This window comes from Giraffa tippelskirchi, chromosome 3 (assembly GCF_054371585.1).
Source record: "Giraffa tippelskirchi isolate mGirTip1 chromosome 3, T2T-mGirTip1v1.2.pri, whole genome shotgun sequence".
NCBI classification, from domain to species: domain Eukaryota; kingdom Metazoa; phylum Chordata; class Mammalia; order Artiodactyla; family Giraffidae; genus Giraffa; species Giraffa tippelskirchi.
Genome location: NC_137277.1, coordinates 41,706,000 through 41,727,545, shown reverse-complemented (window position 1 = coordinate 41,727,545; position 21,546 = coordinate 41,706,000). Strand labels below are relative to the sequence as shown.

General features: G+C 38.1%; 1 protein-coding gene and 1 long non-coding RNA gene across 3 annotated transcripts in view; one reads left to right on the top strand and one right to left on the bottom strand.

Annotated features, from left to right (window-relative positions):
• Nucleotides 1-13: 13 nt before the first annotated feature.
• LOC145542093 (uncharacterized) lies at nucleotides 14-5,272 on the bottom strand. The gene is made up of 2 exons (XR_014079578.1): nucleotides 4,517-5,272; nucleotides 14-1,837 (listed from the first exon to the last, which is right to left on the bottom strand). It is a non-coding gene; the product is annotated as an uncharacterized LOC145542093 (long non-coding RNA).
• Nucleotides 27-21,546, top strand: part of NSRP1 (nuclear speckle splicing regulatory protein 1) — a 45,014-nt gene continuing 23,494 nt past the window's right edge. The window contains exons 1-2 of one of the 2 annotated variants that reach the window (XM_081580209.1): nucleotides 27-61; nucleotides 1,217-1,313. In XM_081580209.1, coding sequence (XP_081436335.1) covers nucleotides 42-61; nucleotides 1,217-1,313 — 117 coding nt within the window. In that variant the 5' untranslated portion in view covers nucleotides 27-41. The remainder of the gene's footprint in view (nucleotides 62-1,216; nucleotides 1,314-21,546) is intronic. The other variant, XM_081580210.1, reaches the window with a different exon arrangement.

Genomic DNA, 21,546 nt, shown 5'->3' with positions numbered 1-21,546 from the left:
TTACGTCGGCATCGGCCACGTTCAGCGGAGACGGGAGCAAGATGGCGATTCCGGGCAGGCAGTGAGTGATCCGGGAGTTAGGCTCAGACTGGGGAGTGAGATACCACGGCGACTGTGTCTTTGGCCGAGGGTTAAAAGTGCGCTGGAAGTGAAGGGGCTGTGTCGTCAGGGATAGAGGCGGGGAAAGCGAGAAATCCCGAGGAACATATATTCCCATCCCCCCCCTTCCCCCACATTTTGCAGGATGGAAGCCCGAAGTTTGAGGGAGAAACTTGTGAGGAAATAAAGGAAGTTAGGCTGAGGGGCAGAGAGCGAGACTTTTCTATTTTCCAAAAGCTCGGTCTGAGGCCCCTCAGTCTTGCTTCCTACCCCGCGCTTGAGTTTCTCCCTGGTTGGATGCTTTCAGGGGAAATGAGAAGAGAGACAATTCCTGGCTTTCTTAGTGGGCCTTGTTCTCCTTGGCAGCTTAAGTTCTGATTCCCGCCCTCCCTTCTCGGTTTAGGAATGTTGTGCTGAGAAGCCACAAAAAAGGGTAGGCACATAGGGAATTGGGGTATACGTTGCCGCAAAAGAGAAATGTTACATGTTTTTGGAAGCTTTACCTTAGATATATAATCCTCAGTTGTGATGCGGCTTCCTGTTATACTTGCATCTTAAAGGCCCAAACGTGAGAAACCAATTGAGTTGGTTCTGATGGGATGCTCCAAGACAAAGCACGTGAGCTTTATAAAGTGTAATGGGAATTTGCCCCATAGCTACTTGGGTTTCTCAGTTAATGTAATCTTTAAAAAATTTTAATGGATGATATTAATCTTTATCTAATAACTTCTTTAAAATGATATACACCCAATAAGGGGGGGTAAATGTTTCCTTGATTCTTGTTAGGCCACAAGGATAATTTAGAGTCTTTTTCTTTTTAGTGGACCTCAACTGAGCTTTCCACTAACATATTTTTTTAACTTTCCTATCGTTTCACTATCTAAAACTTCTGAACTCTTCATTCGCTTCTCTTCTTTAACCTAGAATAATAGTTTAAAAGTCTTAGTGCATTTTGAAGCTTTTAGATCGTTGAAAATCAGAACCAGGGTTGTATGATCATAAGCTCTGTGACATATTTTGACTTGGTAGCTTCATCTGGAAGAGGTAGTAGATGTATTAGTGTTTTAACATTTAAATATAATGGTGTAATCTCTATTTCAAAACAAAAAATATGCAGGTATGGGCTTATTTTGCCAAAGAAAGCACAGCAGTTGCACCCTGTTTTGCAAAAACCTTCAGTGTTTGGGAATGATTCTGATGATGATGATGATGAGGTAAGGGAAACTTTTTCTACTGCATTGTTGGAAATATTTTTGTTTTTAAATTGAACTTGTGAATTTGATATCTTTGCTTGCTTCACATGTTTTGTTAGTACAGTGTATCTGTAGTGTAATTTACAGAAGTATCAAAGAAATATTTAAAGAAGAAAGCTCCATTGGTGGTTTGGTTTTTTTTTTGGTAAGTGATACATGGATAATCCAAGAGATTTTCTTTCAACAGCTATGAACTTCAGCTATTTTTAAGCAGTTAGACAAAGTAATTTCACACAACTAATACTGATGCAACAAAATTGTTGGTGTAAAGATCCTAGGAAATAAGCTATTGAGATGTCACCAATTTCCTAGAAATTTTTATCAGCAAAATAGTTTCTTGTGAGACGACTTTTGTAGTTTATTCAGTATCTGCTAAATGTAATTACTCAGTGTAATTATGATAGTGTATAAAGTTAGCATTGATAATACTACAATAATAACATATAATATGAACATTCTGTTTTAGCAACCAAAACAGTGTTTTTCTATGAAGCCCACAGTTCTTATCAAGCCTATCAAAATAAGCATACCCTTCCAAATGGGTAAAATTTGAAATTCGTATATTTTAAGTGTGTAAAATATGAAATTCATGGATTTTAAGTGTACAGGTTGATGACTTTTGACAAATACATATGCCTCAAAGTGAAAGTGTTAGTTGCTCAGTCATGTCCGACTGTTTGCAACCTCATGGACTGTAGCCTACCAGCCTCCTCTGTCCATGGAATTCTCCAGACAAGATTACTGGAATGAGTTGCCATTCCCTTCTCCAGGGAATCTTCCCGACTCAGGGATGGAACCCAGATTTCCTTCGTTGCAGGTGGATTCTTTACCATCTGAGCCACCAGTCAAGATGTAAAACATTTCCCTCTTCCCTGAAAGTTCTTTCATACCTCTTTGCAGTTAATTTACTTTCCCATATTCTGCCCCAGACAACTATTTCATTGTGGTTTTGATTTGCATTTTGATGATGACCTATGAGTTTGGCCATTTATGTATCATCTTTAGAGAAATGTCTGTTGATATAATTTGCCTAGTTTTTTTTTTTTTGCCTAGTTTTTAACTGGGTTATTTGTCATCTGGCTGTGAGTTGTAAGATTCCTTTGTATGTTCTAGGTACAGGTCACTTGGTGGTGGTTTAGTTGTTAAGTCATGTCCGACTCTTGTGACCCCATGGACTGTAGCCTGCCATAGGCTGTCCATAGGATTTTCCAGGCAAGAATAAGTTGTTAGATGTAATTTGTAAATATTTTCTCCCATTCTGTGGATTGTCCTTTCACTTTCTTGACAATGTCCTTTGAAGTACAAAAGTTCAATTTTGAGGAAGTCCGGTATATTTTTTTCTTTCAGTTGTTACTGCTTTGGTGTCATTACGTAAGAAACCATTGCTTAATTCAAGGTCAAGGTTTATGCATATGCTTTTGTCTAAGAATTGTGTAGTTTTAGTTCTTCAAATTACATCTGTGATTCATTTTGAGTTAAATTTTGTATTTGATATGAGATGGGGGTTTCATTTCATTCTTTGCACATGGAAGGATATCCAGTTGTCTCAACACCATTTGTTGAAGACTCTTCCCTATTGAATTGACAGTACCCTTGTGGTTTGTTTTATTTTATTTATTTATTTTTTTTATTTTGTGGTTTGTTTTAATGTACGTTTCAGTCAGTTCAGTCACTCAGTGGTGTCTTGACTCTTTGTGACCCCATGGACTGCAGCATGCCAGGCTTCCCTGTCCATCACCAACTCCCAGAGCTTGCTCAAACTCATGTACATTGAGTCGGTGATACCATCCAACCATCTCATCCGCTGCTGTCCCCTTTTCCTCCTGCTTTCATAAAGCTTTCCCAGCATCATGGTCTTTTCCAGTGAGTCAGTTCTTCACATCAGGTGGCCAAAGTATTGGAGATTCAGCTTCAGCATCAGTCCTTCCAATGAATATTCAGGACTGATTTCCTTAGCACTGACTGGTTTGATCTCCTTGCAGTCCAAGGGACTCTCGAGTCTTTTCCAACACCACAGTTCAATAGCATCAATTCTTTGGTGCTCAGCTTTCTTTATGGTCCAACTCTTGCATCCGTACGTGACAACTGGAAAAACCATAGCTTTGACCAGATGGACCTTTGTTGGCACAGTAATGTCTCTGCTTTTTAATATGTTGTCTAGGCATTTTTTTAAAAAAAAATTTTAAGTTCTCCTCTTTCACTTTCATCAAGAGGCTCTTCAGTTCTTCTTTGCTTTCTCCCGTAAGGGTGGTGCCATCTGCATATCTGAGGTTATTGATATTTCTCCCGGCAGTCTTGATTCCAGCTTGTGCTTCATCCAGCCCAGCGTTTCACATGATGCACTCTGCACATAAGTTAAATAAGCAGAGTGACAGTATACAGCCTTGACGTACTCCTTTCCCAATTTGGAAGCAGTCCGTTGTTCCATGTCCAGTTCTAACGGTTGCTTCTTGACCTGCATACGGATTTCTCAGGAGGCAGGTAAGGTGGTCTGATACTCACATCTCTTTAAGAATTTTCCACAGTTTGTTGTGATCCACACAGTCAAAGGCTTTGGCGTAGTCAGTAACATCAAAAAAAAATTTAATGTACAAGTAATTTTTAAAGTCACTATGGACACAACAGAAAAATATGACACGCTTATCTTGAGGTTTTGCATAAATTATCCTGGCATACCCATGTAATACAAAGCAGCATTGCCCCAGTTTGAGAAGGATGGGTTTGTACAAGTGATCTAGAAAGTTTACTCGTATGATTACTGTTTATTTTCCGTTGTGAGATGAGCCTAGTGATAGCTGAACAGTGGGTACTGTATAGTCAGAAAAGAAAGGCCTAGAGCCATTTTTCTCTTCCTTTCTGTCCCCCTTCCTTTTATATAGAGGGACTTGAATGCAGAGAATTGGTTAGTTACATGGGTGATTGAAGACTTGAGAAGCTACAAGAGATGGTGAAGCAACACATAGTTTGTTGTTTAGTCTCTAAGTTGTGGCTGACTCTTTTGCAACCCCCTGGACTGTAGCCCGCCAGGCTCCTCTGGCTATGAGATTTCCCAGGCAAGAATCCTGGAATGAGTTACCGTTTCCTTCTCCAAGGGATCTTTCCCCACCCAGGGATTGAATCTGTGTCTCCTGCATTGGCAGGTGGATTCTTGACCTCTGAGCCACCTGGGAAGCCCAACCCAAAGATTAGCAGTAGTAAAAAGCAAGAAGTGATAAATGGAGAGGTACAAGTAGGAGTTGGGTTCTGGAGGCCAGGGGCTAGGATTACTTGGTGGGAACTGAATTTTTCTAAAAGGAGTTGAAGCCACAGGGAAGATTCAGTCTTAGAGAGAAAGGCAGGGAGAAATACTAGTCGTATCCTATTCTTCTACTCTCCGATATACTATCTTGGTATCTCTTTGATAGAGCCCAGTCAGAAGCCTACTGATGAAGGAGCTGCAGTTTAGTTCTTAATAAGCAGAGAATATAAAACTGTTCCTTAGCATAATTTCTTTAACTATAGAAAAGCGGTCTAGGGGAATTCTTTGGTGGTCCACTGGTTAGGACTTTTCTCTTTCACTGCTGAGGGCCCAGGTTTGACCCCTGCTCAGGGAACTAAGATCCCACAAGCCGTGCCATGCAGCCAAAAAAGTGTGTTGAATTCCTGTTTATCCTCGCATATTATTTAAATGTTAGTAAGCTTTGAATATAAACTTTTTTAAAAATTTATTTTATCGAAGTATAGTTGATTGAGAGTGTTGTGTGAGTTTCTGCTGTCCGGCAGAGTGGTTCAATTTTACATATATATCTATATACACATTCTTTTTTCATATTCCATTATGGTTTATCATAGGATATTGAATCTAGTTCTCTGTGCTATATAGTAGGACCGTGTTGTTTATTTATTGTCTATATAATAGTTTGCATCTGCTGATCCCAAACTCCCTGTCCATTTCTCCCCCACTTCCCCTCCCCCTTGGCAACCACAAGTCTGTTCTCTATGTCCATGAGTCTAAAACTCTCTTCTTTAAAAATTAATCAGTTTAAGCAACAATAAGGTTATTCCTATTTTGGAAAAGACAGAGAAAGATATTTTATGGTTCCCCTCCTGAAGAGGGCATTTGATGCACCTGATGAGCTTCCAAAGCAAATCCAACTATTCTTATTTTCAGCAGTCCCACAGAAGCAATTAAGAACCCAAATTTAAGATCAGACTTTTCTTTCAGTGGTCCAGCAGAGGGGGCCCTACCAAATGAAATCTGTTTTAATATGTGCTGGTATCCAGAGTTAGTTTAAAAATGGGAGAAAGTGGTAGTCTAGCACTTTAAATTATTACTTAGATAGTCCCTCTTTTTGAAATTAGCAGAACTAAATAGACAGTTATCATTTTGTTCAAATGTAGAGGAGATGAAGAGTTTTTACCCCATATAAGTAAAGTTTATGTATGTGTGCTCAGGTGCTCAGTCGCATCCGACTCTTTGCGACCCCATGAATTGTAGCCTGCCAGGCTCCTCATACCATGGGATTTCCTGAACAAGAATACTGGAGTTGGTTGGCTTTTCCTTCTCCAGGGGATCTTCCCGACTCCGACAGGGATCGAACCCGAGTCTTTTGCATCTCCGGCATTAGCAGGCAGGTTCTTTACCACTGAGCCACCTGGGAAGCCCCTGTAAGTAAAGTTTATAGTGTATCCAAATGCTGTTATCTGGTCATAAATGTTGGAGTAGTTTTGCTATGGTGCTAATAAGTTTATTTTCTGTTTTTCTAATTCTTATTTATTCCAGTCCCATTGCTACCACCTTTATCACTTCTGTTATGAATTATTTTAATAGCTTTATAATTAGTTTCCTTATCACCTCTCTCTCTTCAAATTCGTTTCAAATACTGTTGATAGAATGATCTGCCTAAAACAGTTCTAATCACTGTTACTTCCTTGCTTTTGAACCTAAATGTATTTAAAATCTAAACTTCTCATCTTGACACTGACAGCCTTCCCTGTGCTTTGGCTTCAAAACGCTCATTAGCGTTTTCTCCTATGTTTCTCCATGCAGAGTACACTGTCATGTTTGTATTTTTTTACAACTCTACTTTTCTTCACACTGGAAGTGTCTCCATCCTATATGTCAAATTATAGCCATCTTTTAAAACCCAGTGCAAAAGCTGCCTTCAAGATTTTCCCCACTGGAAACACTCTTCCTTTTTTCTGACACTCTTTATCATTCTTAGAGCACTTAGGTTTTTATACCTTATATTGTAAGTTATTTGCATACAAGTTTTACATTGTGCAAAAGTATGAGCTCCAGGAGTTAAGATCTATCTGTGCTGACTTCAAAGAATGAGTAAAATTACTTACTCAGATGTTTTAGCTGTCTGTGTTGTAAAGAGCCAGATAGTAGACACTTTAGGTTTTGCAAGCTAAGTGCTCAACTCTGCTTTCACAGTGTGAAAGTAGCCATTAGATAACATGTAAATGAATGAGCATGACCAATGTGTTCTAATAAAACTTTATTTACAAAGTAGGGGTGATAGCTGAAATTTAGCTGTACTTGCTGTCCACTGATGTATACAATTATCCAAAGTACTTCTGACAACAAGTATTTCACAAGTGTTTTAAAGTGGTTAGTGACTAAAATCAGAGAAGGCAATGGCACCCCACTCCAGTACTCTTGCCTGGAAAATCCCATGGATGGAGGAGCCTGGTAGGCTACAGTCCATGGGGTCACGAAGAGTCGGACATGACTGAGCGACTTCACTTTCACTTTTCCCTTTCATGCACTGGAGAAGGAAATGGCAACCCACTCCAGTATTCTTGCCTGGAGAATCCCAGGGACGGCAGAGCCTGGTGGGCTGCCGTCTATGGGATGGCATAGAGTCGGACACGACTGAAGTGATTTAGCGGTAGCAGCAGTGACTAAAATAGATGTTGCATGACAAGTTAAAACATGAAACTTCCTTTTAGATATTTCTGTGATAAATGCTTGCTCATTTCGCAGAATATAATGAATTTTCCTTTTAGTCTTGGCAATTGAAATATTTCTAGATAATGATATTCTCGTGAGATCCAGTTTTATGATATAACTCATATGCCATGAGGTATGATTCATACCACCTGAGAATTGTTGCTGTTGGATAAAGATACAAAATTTCTGGATCTCTTTAAAAGAAAGTATTAATTTAAAACAGATAACTAAAGTTTATTTAGTTTTTTTTAATATTTATCAAATATGTCAGATAAATGGTGGATGATAATAATTGCACTTTGAGTACTCAGAAGCCAGGTAGTCCTTTTATAGGTTAAGCTTTCATTTTCATAAGATGTTAAGCAGTTATAAAAACTATAAGAAAAACACCAAAACCCCAGGAAAAAACTGGAAAACACATAAAGTATAGAAGAAATAGAAATATCTAATAAACAATAAAAATACTTAATCTTACTGTATCTAAGAAGTGTAAATAAGGACAGCAGTAAGCTGCCTTTAAAAAAACTAATATAGATAATACTTCTGAAAATGATATGGCAAAGTTTTGATGAAATGGGAAATTTGAAAATTCAAAATTTTGTTGATGTAAATTAGTGCCCCTTTCAGAAAACAATTTTGCAATTTGTATCAATCCTTTAAGGGTCAGGTATGTTTAACCCAGTGTATCAATCAAGGTGGAAGCTGTGCCAATATTTTCCTTTCTAAAATTCTCTCCTGAGGACATGGTCAGAAATTTATATTAAAGATATATAGATATACAGAAGTCTTTATTTCAGAGTTGTTTATGATAGTAGAAACTTAGAACCAGTCCAGCTTTCAACAGTGAAAGCATGGCTAAGTAAAGTGAGGTACAATGTCTGTACAAAATTGTTATAAATAAAATGAAAGGAAAAAAGAGTAAAGAAATCATTTCAGAATATTAATAGAGTTGTCTTTGGTGGACTTATGAGTGATTGTTTTATTTTTTTATGCTTTTCTGTATTTTCCCATTGAAAAATATTTTTTAAGAAAAATTTACGCTGGACTTTTAAGAATTTCCTGTAAAATACTTAGCTTCCAAATCATATTAAAATATGAAAGAAAACAACACATTTAATCTGAGAAGGCATAATAAGAGAGAGTACTGGAATTATTTAAAAGCATGAAATAAGTAGAATATAAAATTAAATATGTATATGTGGTTGTAGAAAACTATATGCATAGATAAGTAGAAAATAAGTGAAAATTGATCTGAGGGGATTTTTTTGGTGACAGTATGAGCTTTTTTTTCCCCCCAAATTGTATTTATTCCATTGTTATAATTTTTGAGAACAGAAGGAAATCAGTGCTTTAAGGAAAAAAAAGGTGACTATAGTTGTATGGGCTTCCTTGGTACCTCAGATGGTAGAGAATCTGTCTGCAATACAGGAGACCCAGGTTCGATCTCTGGGCCAGAAAGATCCCCAGAGAAGGGAATGGCAGCCCATTCCAGTATTCTTGCCTGGAGAAGACCATGGGGTTGCAAAGAGTCAGACACGACTAAACAACCAACACTTTCACTTTCATAGGTGTATATTCCCAAAGTTAGAAACATTTGCAATTTACTGGATTACATGACATGTTTTCATTGCTTTCACTACTTCCTTTTTTAAAAATTATATTGAAGTATAGTTGCTTTTCAATGTTGTGTTAATTTCTTCTGTCCAACAAAGTGGCTCAATTATACACACACACGTATATTCTTTTTCATATTCTTTTCCGTTATGGTTTGTCACAGGATACTGTGCTATACATTGTTGTTTATCCATTCTGTATGTGTTTGCCTCTACTAATTCCAAACTCCCGTTCTTTTCCTTCCCAACTCCTCCCTCTAGGCAACCACAAGTCTTGTTCTTTATATCTGTGAGTCTGTTTTTGTCTTGTAGATATGTTGATTTGTATTGTATTTTAGATTCCAGATATAAGTGATGTTATATGTATTTGACTTTCTGACTTTGCTTAGTATGATAATCTCTAGATCCATTCATGTTGCTGCAAATGGCATTATGTCATTTTCTTCCATGGGTGAGTAGTATTCCAGTGTGTGTGTGTTCCACATCTTCATTCATCATTTTCTTCCATGGGTGAGTAGTAGTCCTGTGTGTGTGTGCGCGCATGTGTGTGTATTCCACATCTTCTTTACCCATTCATCTGTTGGTGAACATTTTGATTGTTTCCATGTCTTGCCTATTGTAAATAGTGCTGCTGTGAACATAGAGGTGCATGTATCTTTTTGAATTATTATTTTGTCTGAGTATGTGCAAAGGAGTGGGATTGCTGGATCATATGGCAACTCTGCTTTCAGTTTTTTGAGGAGTCTCCATACTGTTTTCCCACCAACGGTGTGAGAAGGGTTTCCTTTTCCCTCTACAACATTTGTTACTTAGAGACTTTTTAATGATGGACATTCTGATTGGTGTGAGGTGGTACCTCGTTGTAGTTCTGATTTGCATTTCTCTAATAATTAGCACTGTTGAGCATCTTTCTGTCTGCCCACGAGCCATCTGTATGTCTTCTTTGGAGAAATGTCTAAATAGATGTGGAATATACATATACATTCTGAAGTCTGGGAGAGTTATGCCTATTTCTTTGTCTTTCACCACTTTAATCCAATATTTTAAAAACACTTTCTTGAATAAGTAGTCTTCATAGGTCTGCTTTTCTTAATGAAAAATGAATTCATTTTAATTGGAAGCCTGTTTGGCTTGCTGATGGTAAGAAAAAGTTAAAAATTTAATCTCCGAACATTATAATTGCATTTTTCACTGGTTATCAGTCTTGAAATTTCCTATTTCTCTGGAGGTAGTTAAGTATAGTTCAAATAAAATGAGTTGTATAGACATGACAAAGCATATTATTTGTGAAAATGGCAGGAAATTGGGGTTATTTTAATGATGTAAGAATTTTTTTCACTTATCATTTGCTGCTGCTGCTACTGCTGCTAAGTCGCTTCAGTCGTGTCCGACCCTGTGCGACCCCATAGGCAGCAGCCCACTAGGCTCCCCTGTCCCTGGGATTCTCCAGGCAAGAACACTGGAGTGGGTTGCCATTGCCTTCTCCTATCATTTGCTACTAAACTGAATCCTGAGAAATTCATGATACTGAATATATTAATATGTAATAACAGTATAAGCAAAGATTTTAGGTAAATGTGTAATTTTGCTAAGAATTCATTTTTTAACCTATTATCCATGAGTAAAATAGAAACATAAGGAAATGCGAGAAGAGAGCAAAGGGCAACTTTAAATGATAGAATTTTGTTAGGAGTGGGAGCCACAGCAAGAGAGCTCTATTCTCCTTATATTATCCTCCAGTAGGATGAGAGTGTTACAGAAGTGGCTAAGCTAATCCAGGTTAAGAAGATGAGATGAAGTAGGAATTTTTGTTCTTTTCTAGGAAAGAAATGGTAGTATTAATCATGAATCCTCTTAGATGTAAAGTTATTTTGTGAATCACTGGTTAAATCGATGAATTTTTCGCCAAATTATGTTGACACATGGCTGAGGGTTTGAGGGGTTGTTTTTTTTTTTTGTCTTTGGTCTGAAATGTAATTCAGAAACACTGTTGTATTTTTCAACTCCTGAGGTTGGTTTGGTTTGTTTCTTTGCTTTAAAGTAATTTTTTTTTTTCAATTGATATTCTCTATTTGGTGAGATATTCTGGCCTGGAGAATTCCATGGACTGTGTAGTCCATGGGGTCGCAAAGAGTTGGACGTGACTGAGCGACTTTTGCTTTCACTTTTTCATACTTCGGTTCTTTAGACATAGTTTCCTTTAGTTCTTTGAAGGCTTTTATTCCGTGCATGGATCGTACTCTCTTGTTTATGTGTATGTCTCATAATTTTGGATTGAAAATTGAAAATTTAGAATAATAGAAAATGGCGGCTCTGCAATCAGAGCTGCCCCTGTTCCAAGGTTTGTTGATTGTTTTGCTGTTTTTGTTTTTTTATTTAGTGATTGTCTGAACTAATTCTTTGAGTCTGTGTTTGTTGTGTGTGGCCACCAAAGTCTGCTTGGTTACCTTAATGGTCAACTAATGACTTGACAGACTTCCTTAAACACCTATAACTAATAGGTCTCTAGTCTGCCCAGAGGCTTTGTGTACATGTTGGCGTATGCCTTCAGTACATAACCAGGCATTTTACAACTTTGCCTTAGCCTTCACTTTTGCTTGTACAGAGCCTCATGTCAGTCCTCAAGGTCAGTCTTAAGAGTTTAGGACCTTCTCAGGTCTTTCCTGATCACACACAAAGGTCTGTGTATGCATGTGGTCTTCATGATCCCCAGAAACATTTTGGAGATTTCAAAGTCCCAGTGGACTTTCTGTTCTGCTTGCTTTAAGCTTTTTGCTTAACCATAAACTATTGTTTTCCCCAACTATTAAAACTGTTACCCACTGCCTCAGGCTACCCTGATATTCAACAGTTGTCTTTGATTGTTTTTGACAGATACCCCCAGGGAAAAGGCTGTTTTACAAGACAACTCTTGTCAAGTCAAATAAAAACAGCCTTGTGAGTGGCGTCTTCCAGGGACCATCAGACAGTTCCAATAATTCTTTTGGATAGGGTTTTGAAAGAACCTCATTTGCCCTCTGTAGTGGCTGCCAGACTGCTGATTTTTCTACTCTGATTGTGGTCTCTTGTTTTTAGGCTACCATGGTACTAGGGAGGGGGTGATGGAAATAGGGTAAGTTAAAACACCATAGAGTTCTTACCAAGATTCAGCTGTTCTTGTATAAATGGTCCCTGGATTGCTGTTAAACTCGTGGTTAATTTCCAGAGTTCTAAAACAGCTGATTGTAGCTTTTTTTTGGACAATGTTTTTAGGCTATTTTGGAGAAGAGAATGTTAGGTCTATACTCTTCCATTTTCAGTGACGTTCCAGGTTGTCTTTTAAGCCTCTCTGATACATTTTTTGTACACTTTAGACAAAGTTATCTTACTTGTTTTAAAATCACTATTCACATCCCATTGCTCTTAGAAACCAAAATCTTCATTTTTGACCTACAAAGTCATGCACTGTCTTGCATTCTCTTTTCTTCAGTTATTCTTCACTCTATTGCTCTTACTTATTTAAAATTGCCTTCAGTCATTTAAGTGGATTTTTGTGTTCACCTTCCATTTTATAGCAGGCTTCCCAGATGGCTCAGGAGGTAAAGTATCTGCCTGTGATGTTGGAGACTCGGGTTTGATCCCTGGGTCGCGAAGATCCCCTGGAGAAGGGAATGGCAACTCCAGTATTCTTTTTTTTTTTTTTTTTTTTTTTTTTTTTATAAATTTATTTATTTTAGTTGGGGGCTAATTACTTTACAATATTGTAATAGTTTTTGCCATACATTGACAAGAATCAGCCATGGGTTTACATGTGTTCCCCTTCCCGAACCCCCCACCCACCTCCCTCCCCCTCTCATCCTTCTGGATCATCCCATTGCCCCGGCCCTGAGCCCTTGTCACATGCATCGAACATGGAATGGTGCTCTGTTTCACATATGACAATACACATGTCTCAATGCCATTCTCCCAGAACGTCCCACCCTCACCTTCTCCCTCAGAGTCCATAAAATTGTTCCATGCATCTGTGTCTCTTATTCTGTCTCGCATATAGGGTTATCATTACCATCTTTCAGATTCCATATATATGCATTAGTATACTGTATTGTTGTTTTTCTTTCTGGCTTACTTCACTCTGTATAATGGGCTCCAGTTTCATCCATCTCAGTAGAACCGGTTCAAATGTATTTTTTTAATGGCTGAGTAATATTCCATTGTGTATATGTACCACAGCTTCCTTATCCATTCATCTGCTGATGGACATCTAGGTTGCTTCCATGTCCTGGCTATTGTAAACAGTGCTGCGATGAACATTGGGGTACACGCGTCTCTTTCAATTCTGGTTTCCTCGGTGTATATGCCCAGCAGTGGGATTGCTGGGTCATATGGCAGTTCTATTCCCAGTTTTTTAAGGAATCTCCACACTGTTCTCCATAGTGGCTGTACTAGTTTGCATTCCCACCAACAGTGTATGGAGAATCCCATGGGCAGAGGAAACTGGTGGGCTACACAGTCCGTGGGATCGCAAAGAGTCAAACACGACTGAGCGACTAGCACCACAGTTTCATAATCAAAAAAACTACAGGGATTTTGATTGGAATTGCATTGAATATATAGTTTAGTTTAGAAGAGAATTGATATTTTAGTATTTCACTCTTTTCATATATGAAAATGGCATATTTCTTTATTCAGGCGTTCTATATATCCTTTAGTACAATTTTATCATTTTTTTCCATAAAGGTGACATCCATCTTTTGTTAGATTTATTTGTAGGTACCTTATAGCCCTGTTATTGTATAAGGAAATTTTTTCTAATTTATTAATTATAAAAGCTTCTGTTTTTTGTTATTGTTGATTTAATTTTAGTAAATACAGTTCTAATAGTTTACCTGATGATTCTTTCGTATTTCCTTTGTAGACAATCATATTGTCTGTAAACAAGGATAACTTTGTCTCTTTTTAGTTCTTTTACCTCATATGTCTTGTTTCTCTGTGTGATTATGAGTGTTATATTATATTGCCTGAAAACTACAATATAGAGATAAATAGAAGCAATTGATAGAAACTTTGTTACATTCCTGACTTTAATGAAAATTGCTTATGAAATTTCTCAAATGGGATTTTTGCTCTTAAGTTTTGGGTACTATTTCTAGTTTACTAATAACTTTTATCCTAAGAGTACTACACTTTAATTTTTTAGCATCACTATGAATTTATATTAATGTTTTGAAGTTAAATCATTTCTTGTATTCCTGTATTTTGAAATTCCTTGGTTTTTTAATTTAATTTGATTCAATGCACTCTACTAGTTCTTTTACCAGTGATTTCCATTTCTGAGGTCTTTTGCTTAATTTCCTTATTGAGTAGTTTTTCAACATGTTCTCATGGGGCATTATTTCCTAAATTCTTAATCATTAAGGAATGATTGATTGTTGTTTTTATCACCTAAATAATCTGAATGGGTGTACTATCTCTCGAATAACAATTTATTTCAAAACTTTGTAGACTTAAGTCCTTTTCCCTGGGACTGAATGTTTTTATTAGAAAGTACAGTACTGTAGTTATTTTATCCCACTTCCGATGAATTACTTTCTTATTGGCTTGGACAGCTGGTGACTATTTTCTTTATATCCTTTAAGTTCTGTGTGTTTTGCTACAAATAATTTTGAATTACTTTCCCTGGAATACATTGTTACTTTTTACCTGAAATATTTAACTATTCCTTCTTTTCATAGAATTTTATTTTTATCATGTCAATACTTTTTCTGATCCATTTGCTTTTTATCTCTTTGAAGGATCATCTCTGTTTTCCATATCATCATGCATTCATTAGTTCATTCAAATATTTAGTGATTCCTGCTCTGTCCCAATGAAACACAGCAAAGCTAGTGCTCTTCTGGAGTTTACATTCTACTGGGAAGAGAAGAGGTGATAAATAGTTAACAGATTAGTAAGTTACTTGTTAGTTTTAGAAGATAATGAGGACCAAGAGAAAGTGGAGTTGGTAAGATGAGAGAGTTAAACAGATATTAAAGAGAGTTAAACAAATATCAATCTTTGTCTTTTTTCCTGCATCAAGTATTTCAGTTACCTCTTTTCTGTCTTATTGTTTCTAATTTAATTGTTAGTTTTAGTGGTTGTTAATAGTGTGTTTTAGTCTTCATATTTTTTCTTAGTTCTTCAATTTCCATCCTTTTTTTCCTGTTACCTGATCATTAACTTGATTCCAGCTTGTGTTTCTTCCAGCCCAGCGTTTCTCATGATGTACTCTGCATATAAGTTAAATAAGCAGGGTGACAATATACAGCCTTGACGTACTCCTTTTCCTATTTGGAACCAGTCTGTTGTTCCATGTCCAGTTCTAACTGTTGCTTCCTGACCTGCATACAGGTTTCTCAAGAGACAGGTCAGATGGTCTGGTATTCCCATCTCTTTCAGAATTTTCCACAGTTTATTGTGATCCACACAGTCAAAGGCTTTGGCATAGTCAATAAAGCAGAAATAGATGTTTTTCTGGAACTCTCTTGCTTTTTCAATGATCCAGTGGATATTGGCAATTTGATCTCTGGTTCCTCTGCCTTTTCTAAAACCAGCTTGAACATCTGGAAGTTCACGGTTCACGTATTGCTGAAGCCTGGCTTGGAGAATTTTGAGCATTACTTTACTAGCATGTGAGATGAGTGCAATTGTGCGGTAGTTTGAGCATTCTTTGGCATTGCCTTTCTTTGGGATTGGAATGAAAACTGACCTTTTCCAATCCTGTGGCCACTGCTGAGTTTTCCAAATTTGCTGGCATATCCCTTATAGCAGAAAGTGTAGAAGAACTAAAGAGCCTCTTGATGAAGGTGAAAGAGGAGAGTGAAAAAGTTGGCTTAAAGCTCAACATTCAGAAAACTAAGATCATGGCATCTGGTCCCATCACTTCATAGCAAATAGATGGGGAAACAGTGGAAACAGTGTCAGACTTTATTTTTGGGGGCTCCAGAATCACTGCTGATGGTGACTGCAGCCATGAAATTAAAAGACGCTTGCTCCTTGGAAGGAAGGTTATGGCCAGCCTGGATAGCATATTTAAAAGCAGAGACATTACTTTGCCAACAAAAGTCTGTCTGGTCAAGGCTATGGTTTTTCCAGTGGTCATGTATGGATGTGAGAGTTGGACGGTGAAGAAAGCTGAGCGCCGAAGAATTGATGCTTTTGAATTGTGGTGTTGGAGAAGACTCTTGAGAGTCCCTTGGACTGCAAGGAGATCCAGTCAATCCATCCTAAAAGAGATCAATCCTGGGTGTTCATTGGAAGGTCTGATGTTGAAGCTGAAACTCCAATACTTTGGGCACCTAATGCGAAGGGTTGACTCATTGGAAAAGACCCTAATGCTGGGTAGGATTGGGGGCGGGAGGAGAAGGGGATGACAGAGGATAACATGGTTGGATGGCATCACCGACTTGATGGACATGGGTTTGGGTAGACTCTGGGAGTTGGTGATGGACAGAGAGGCCTGGCGTGCTGCACTTCGTGGGGTCGCAAAGAGTCGGACACGACTGAGCGACTGAACTGAACTGAACTGAACTGATCATTAACTTCTTTAATTAATGGTCTTATTTTGAAAGAGTTTGATTGGGAAAAGCGAGAAGGAAATGGAGATGATAGAAGGAATAATGGTAGAGTTGGTGGAAATTTCCTTTTTGTTATTGTCTTAGATGGAGATGATTTGTGCATGTTTAAAAGGGAAGAAGCTAAAGGAAAAGGGAGATTTTATGCTAAAGAATCTAAGGTGTCAAGAAGTTAAATAAATTGACCTATGTCACACACAGAGTACTTAGGTAATAGAGTTAGATTTTGACCCCAGAAGATCTGCCTGTTGTGAAATGCCAGGCTGGATGAGGTACAGACTGAAATCAAAATTGCCAGGAGAAACATCAGTAACCTCAGATACGCAGATGACACTACCCTTATGGCAGAAAGTGAAGAACAACTGAAGAGCCTCTTGATGGAAGTGAAAGAGGAAAGTGAAAATGTTTGCTTAAAACTCAACATTCAAAAAACTAAGATCATGACATCCGGTTCCAACGCTTCATGGCAAATAGATGGGGAAGCAATGGAAACAGTGAGAGACTTTGTTTTTTTGGCCTTTAAAATCACTGCAGATGGTGAGTGCAGCCATTAAGTTAAAAGACACTTGCTCCTTGGAAGAAAAGCTATGACCAATCTAGACAGCATATTAAAAACGCAGAGAAATTACTTGGCTGACAAAGGTCCGTCTAGTCAAAGCTGTGGTTTTTCTAGTAGTTGTGTGGATGTGAGAGTTGGACTGTAAAGCTGAGCACCAAAGAATCAATGCTTTTGAACTGTGATGTTGGAGAAGACTCTTGAGAGTCCCTTGGACAGCAAGGAGATCAAGCCAATCAATCCTAAAGGAAATCAGTCCTTAATATTCGTTGGAAGGACTGATGCTGAAGCTCCAATACCTTGGGCGCCGGATGGGAAGAACTGACTCATTGGAAAAGACCCTGATGCTGGGAAAGATTGAAGGCAGGAGGAGAAAGGAGACAACAGAGGATGAGATGGTTGGATGGCATCACCAACTTGATGGACATGAGTTTGAGCAAGCTCCAGGAGTTGGTGATGGACAGGGAAGCCTGGCACACTGCATTCTGTGGGGTCGTAAAGAGTTGGACACAACTGAGTGACTGAACTGAACTGAAGTGATCTGCCTTATCCAAAGTTTGTGCTTTTAAACATGATAATTACTCCTTCTGAGAGGCAGTTTGTTTGTAATGGAATTTTAAAAGTTTGAGAGAAGCAGTGGAAAAGGGGTTAGTTGGAAAATTGGCAGAGCTCAGAGACTTCAAGAGGCAATTTGTTTACCTGGTTGAACAGGAACACAAGTAGCTTACAGTTGAGTTGCAGTTTTTATCATGTGAAATTATACAACTTTGCTTTCTAGTGGTTTAGGAATATTTTGGGGAGATGAGTCTATTAATTTTCAACGAGATGGATGTCCATTTGTCCAATTTTTTTGAACAGTTTTATTCCAAGGGTTTTCAACACTTCAAGAGGGGCATTAAGAAACTTATAAAGTGACTCATAACTTTTACTTATCACAGTTATTGAGTTTATTATTGACACTGATTTTTGATGTGGCCCAGGGATTGTAAATATCCTGTATTTTGTTACCCCCATCCATATAGATGAAATCCCTCTGAACATGTATACAGATGAAAAACTATAATTTTGTGAGCCTTGGACTTGTTCTTTTTATACATAAACACAAAATATGTTTTGTGCATTGTTTTTATTAATAAAAGTTTTTAATAGAATCAAAATTTCAGTAATTTTTAAAAAGTATTATTTATATGTGGCAAAATGTAGGCTAAAATTCTCCTACTCTTTTTTGGGTAATTTTATTTATTTATTTATTTTTGACTGTGCTGGGTCTTCTTTGCTTTGTGTGGGGTTTCTCGAGTTGCAAGGGAGCAGGGTCTATTCTGTGTTGCTGTGCAAGGGCTTCTCTTTGCACTGACTTGCTTCTCTTGTTGCATAGCACAGACTCTAGGCACATGGCCTTCATTAGTTGCAGCACATGGGCTCCGTAGTTGCAGCTCACAGGCTCTCTAGAGTGTGAGCTCAGTGGTCATGGCACACGGGCTTAGTTCACCACAGCATGTGAGGTCTTCCTGGACCAGAGATTGAACCCATGTCATCTGTATTGGCACATGGATTCCTATCTGCTGTGCCACCAGGGAAGTCCTTCCTCTACTTTTAACTATCTTGTAGAGTGAAGATTGTATCCTTGTCTGTTTAGAACTTTACCGAGAGTCTACCGTTGAAGAAAATCATGTCCCTGTCCAGTGTCAGTTGCGGTATTTGAGTCACCAATTCAAGTTAGCATTTGTATCTGTAGCATTAATGGTGATTACATTGATTCTGCCTGGTAGCAGCATTTGACAAATGCTGTTTTCTAATGTGGTTGCACATTTACATATTATTATTTTATGAGTTAATTTCTCTTTACTCTTTGTAGTTCTGTAAGGATGTATGTATGTGTGTATCCAAGACTGAGTCAGAAAGAAGTGTGTTGTGTGTATAACTTTCAAAAATTGTGTGTAGAGTTTAGATTATCCATTTTCAGTATGGTTAAGGGCATTTGCTTCCCTGGTGGCTCAGACTGTAAAGAATCCACCTGCAGTTCAGGAGACCTGGGTTCAATCCCTGGGTCAGGAAGCGCCCCTGGAGAAGGACATGGCTACCCACTCCAGTTCTTGCCTGGAGAATTCCATGGACAGAGGAGCCTGGCAGACTACAGTCCATGGGGTTACAAAGAGTCGGACAGGACTGAGCGACTAAAACACACAAGGGACATTTACAAATACTTCCTTCCTATAAAAGGAGGGTATTGAGTATGATACCATGAGAACTACCATTATGTGCTGTCCTCTCTAATACATAATGACTTGTTTATTATGTATTAAATTCCTATAAATTTGTGGGTCTGTTTCCCTGGACTATTCCATTTTATTTCTTTCTCTGATCCTGCTGCAACGCCTTTTTATTTGCTCTAGCATTATAATCTGTTTTGATAAATATAGTAGGACAAAGAATAAGAAAACTAATATTTATTGAGAGCTTGCTGTATATTAAGTAGTGCTCTGTTTTATATGAATTAGCTCATATGATCATCACAATAACACTAAATATTACCATATTTTATCAAGTGTAAGATACTTTGATGCTTTCTTGATGTTATCAGAAAGTGTCAATGAAAAATTTTCACATACTACATTGCTTCCTGGGAAATAGCTGTTCTTTCAAGAAGTCATCAATTTCTGAGAGGTTAAAGTGTGAAAAAATTTGTTTTTAGAATCAGTGAAATAGGTTTTCATTATCTTCACAGTGGAAGAAACAAGCAGAGTTTGTCTAAGATAGAAGATAACATAGTTAATTGGCTTCATAGCTCATGTTTGATTGAGATCTTTTAAATTTATCGTTACATTTATTACATTTTCTAAGCATTTATTGTTGATATATAGCAATAGTTCTTTTTGCTCTAGGTTCATGGTAAATACCTTTTTTTCAGGGAGTTGCCCTTTGCTGTAAATTTATCATCCCCAAGTCATGTTTACAGTTATTGGGTAGCCCTCTAACTGGGTCCATCTCTGTAGAGTCCTGCCATCAGATGTCCCTCCCTGCGGGAGAGTATACTTCCTGACCCTTGGCTTATTCATGAGACTTGTTTTGACCAGTGTGGAGTGTGAATGGAAGTGATAAGCTATATCTGAGCAGAAGCTTTTGAGAGTCATCTGATTCAGTCATTCCTTTTTTTCCTGTCTGCCATATGAACAGCATGTTGCAGATAGGGACTGCACTTTCAGTCTCAGTCTTGGAATGAAGACAGTATGGACCTATAGTCATTCATAGTGGACAGTGTAGTATGAGCAAGAAATAAACCTTTGTGTTGTAAGCCATGAGATCTTCATGTTGTTTGTTGATGCAGAATAAATTAGTGAATGTTGGTCAGTAACTCTGAATTGCTAGAAATTTTACTAGGCATTTGAATTGAATTTTGTCATGTTTTTTCAATATCTGTTACTGTTATGATTATATTGATAGATTTTTCTAGAGTGAATCCACTCTTTAAATACTAGTAGAAATCCTGCTTGGTCTTAGTCTACTATTACTTTATATGTGCAGCTGGACTTCATTTCCCTTTTTTTTTTTTAAATTGTGGTAAAGTATACATAGGGCTTCCCTGGTGGCTCAGTGGTAAAGAATCTGCCTGCAATATAGGAGCCATAGGAGACGTGGGTTTGATCCTGAGGTTGGGAAGATGCGTGGAGGAAAAATAGCAACCCACTCCAGTATTCTTGCCAGGACGATCCCATGAACAGAGGAGCCTGAAAGGGCTGTAGTCCTTGAGCTCACAAAGAGTCAGACATGACTGAGCATGCCACAAAGTATACATAACGTAAAATTTACCATTTAGCTATTTTTAAGTGGGGCATTAAGTGCATTCACATTCCTGTGCAACTGTCACCGCTCTTCATCTTCAGAATTTTTTCATTTTTCCAAGCTGAAACTCTGTACCCCTTAAGTAATAACTCCCCACTTCCTCCTCTCCCTAGCTCCTGGGAACCACCGTTCCCACCATTATGAACTTGACTACTTTTCTTATCTCATATAAGTGGAATCATACAGTATTTGTCTTTTTGTGACCAACTTCACTTAGCATGAGCTTCCCTGATAGCTTAGTTGGTAAAGAATCTGCCTGCAATGCAGGAGACCCCAGTTCGATTCCTGGGTCAGGAAGATCCCCTGGAGAAGGGATAGGCTACCCATTCCAGTATTCTTGGGTTTCCTTTGTAGCTCAGCTGGTAAAGAATCTGCCTGCAATGTGGGAGACCTGGGTCCGTTCCCTAGGTTGGAAAGATCCCCTGGAGAAGGGAACGGCTACCCACTCCAGTATTCTGGCCTGGAGAATTTCATGGACTGTATGACCCATGGGATCGCAAAGAGTCGAACATGACTGAGCAACTTTCACTTCACTTTTCACTTAGCATAATGTCCTCAAGTTTCATCCATGTTGTAGCTTGTGTCAGAATTTCCTTTCTTTTTAAGGCTGCATAACATGCCATTTTGTGTATGTAACCCATTCTGTTATCCATTCATC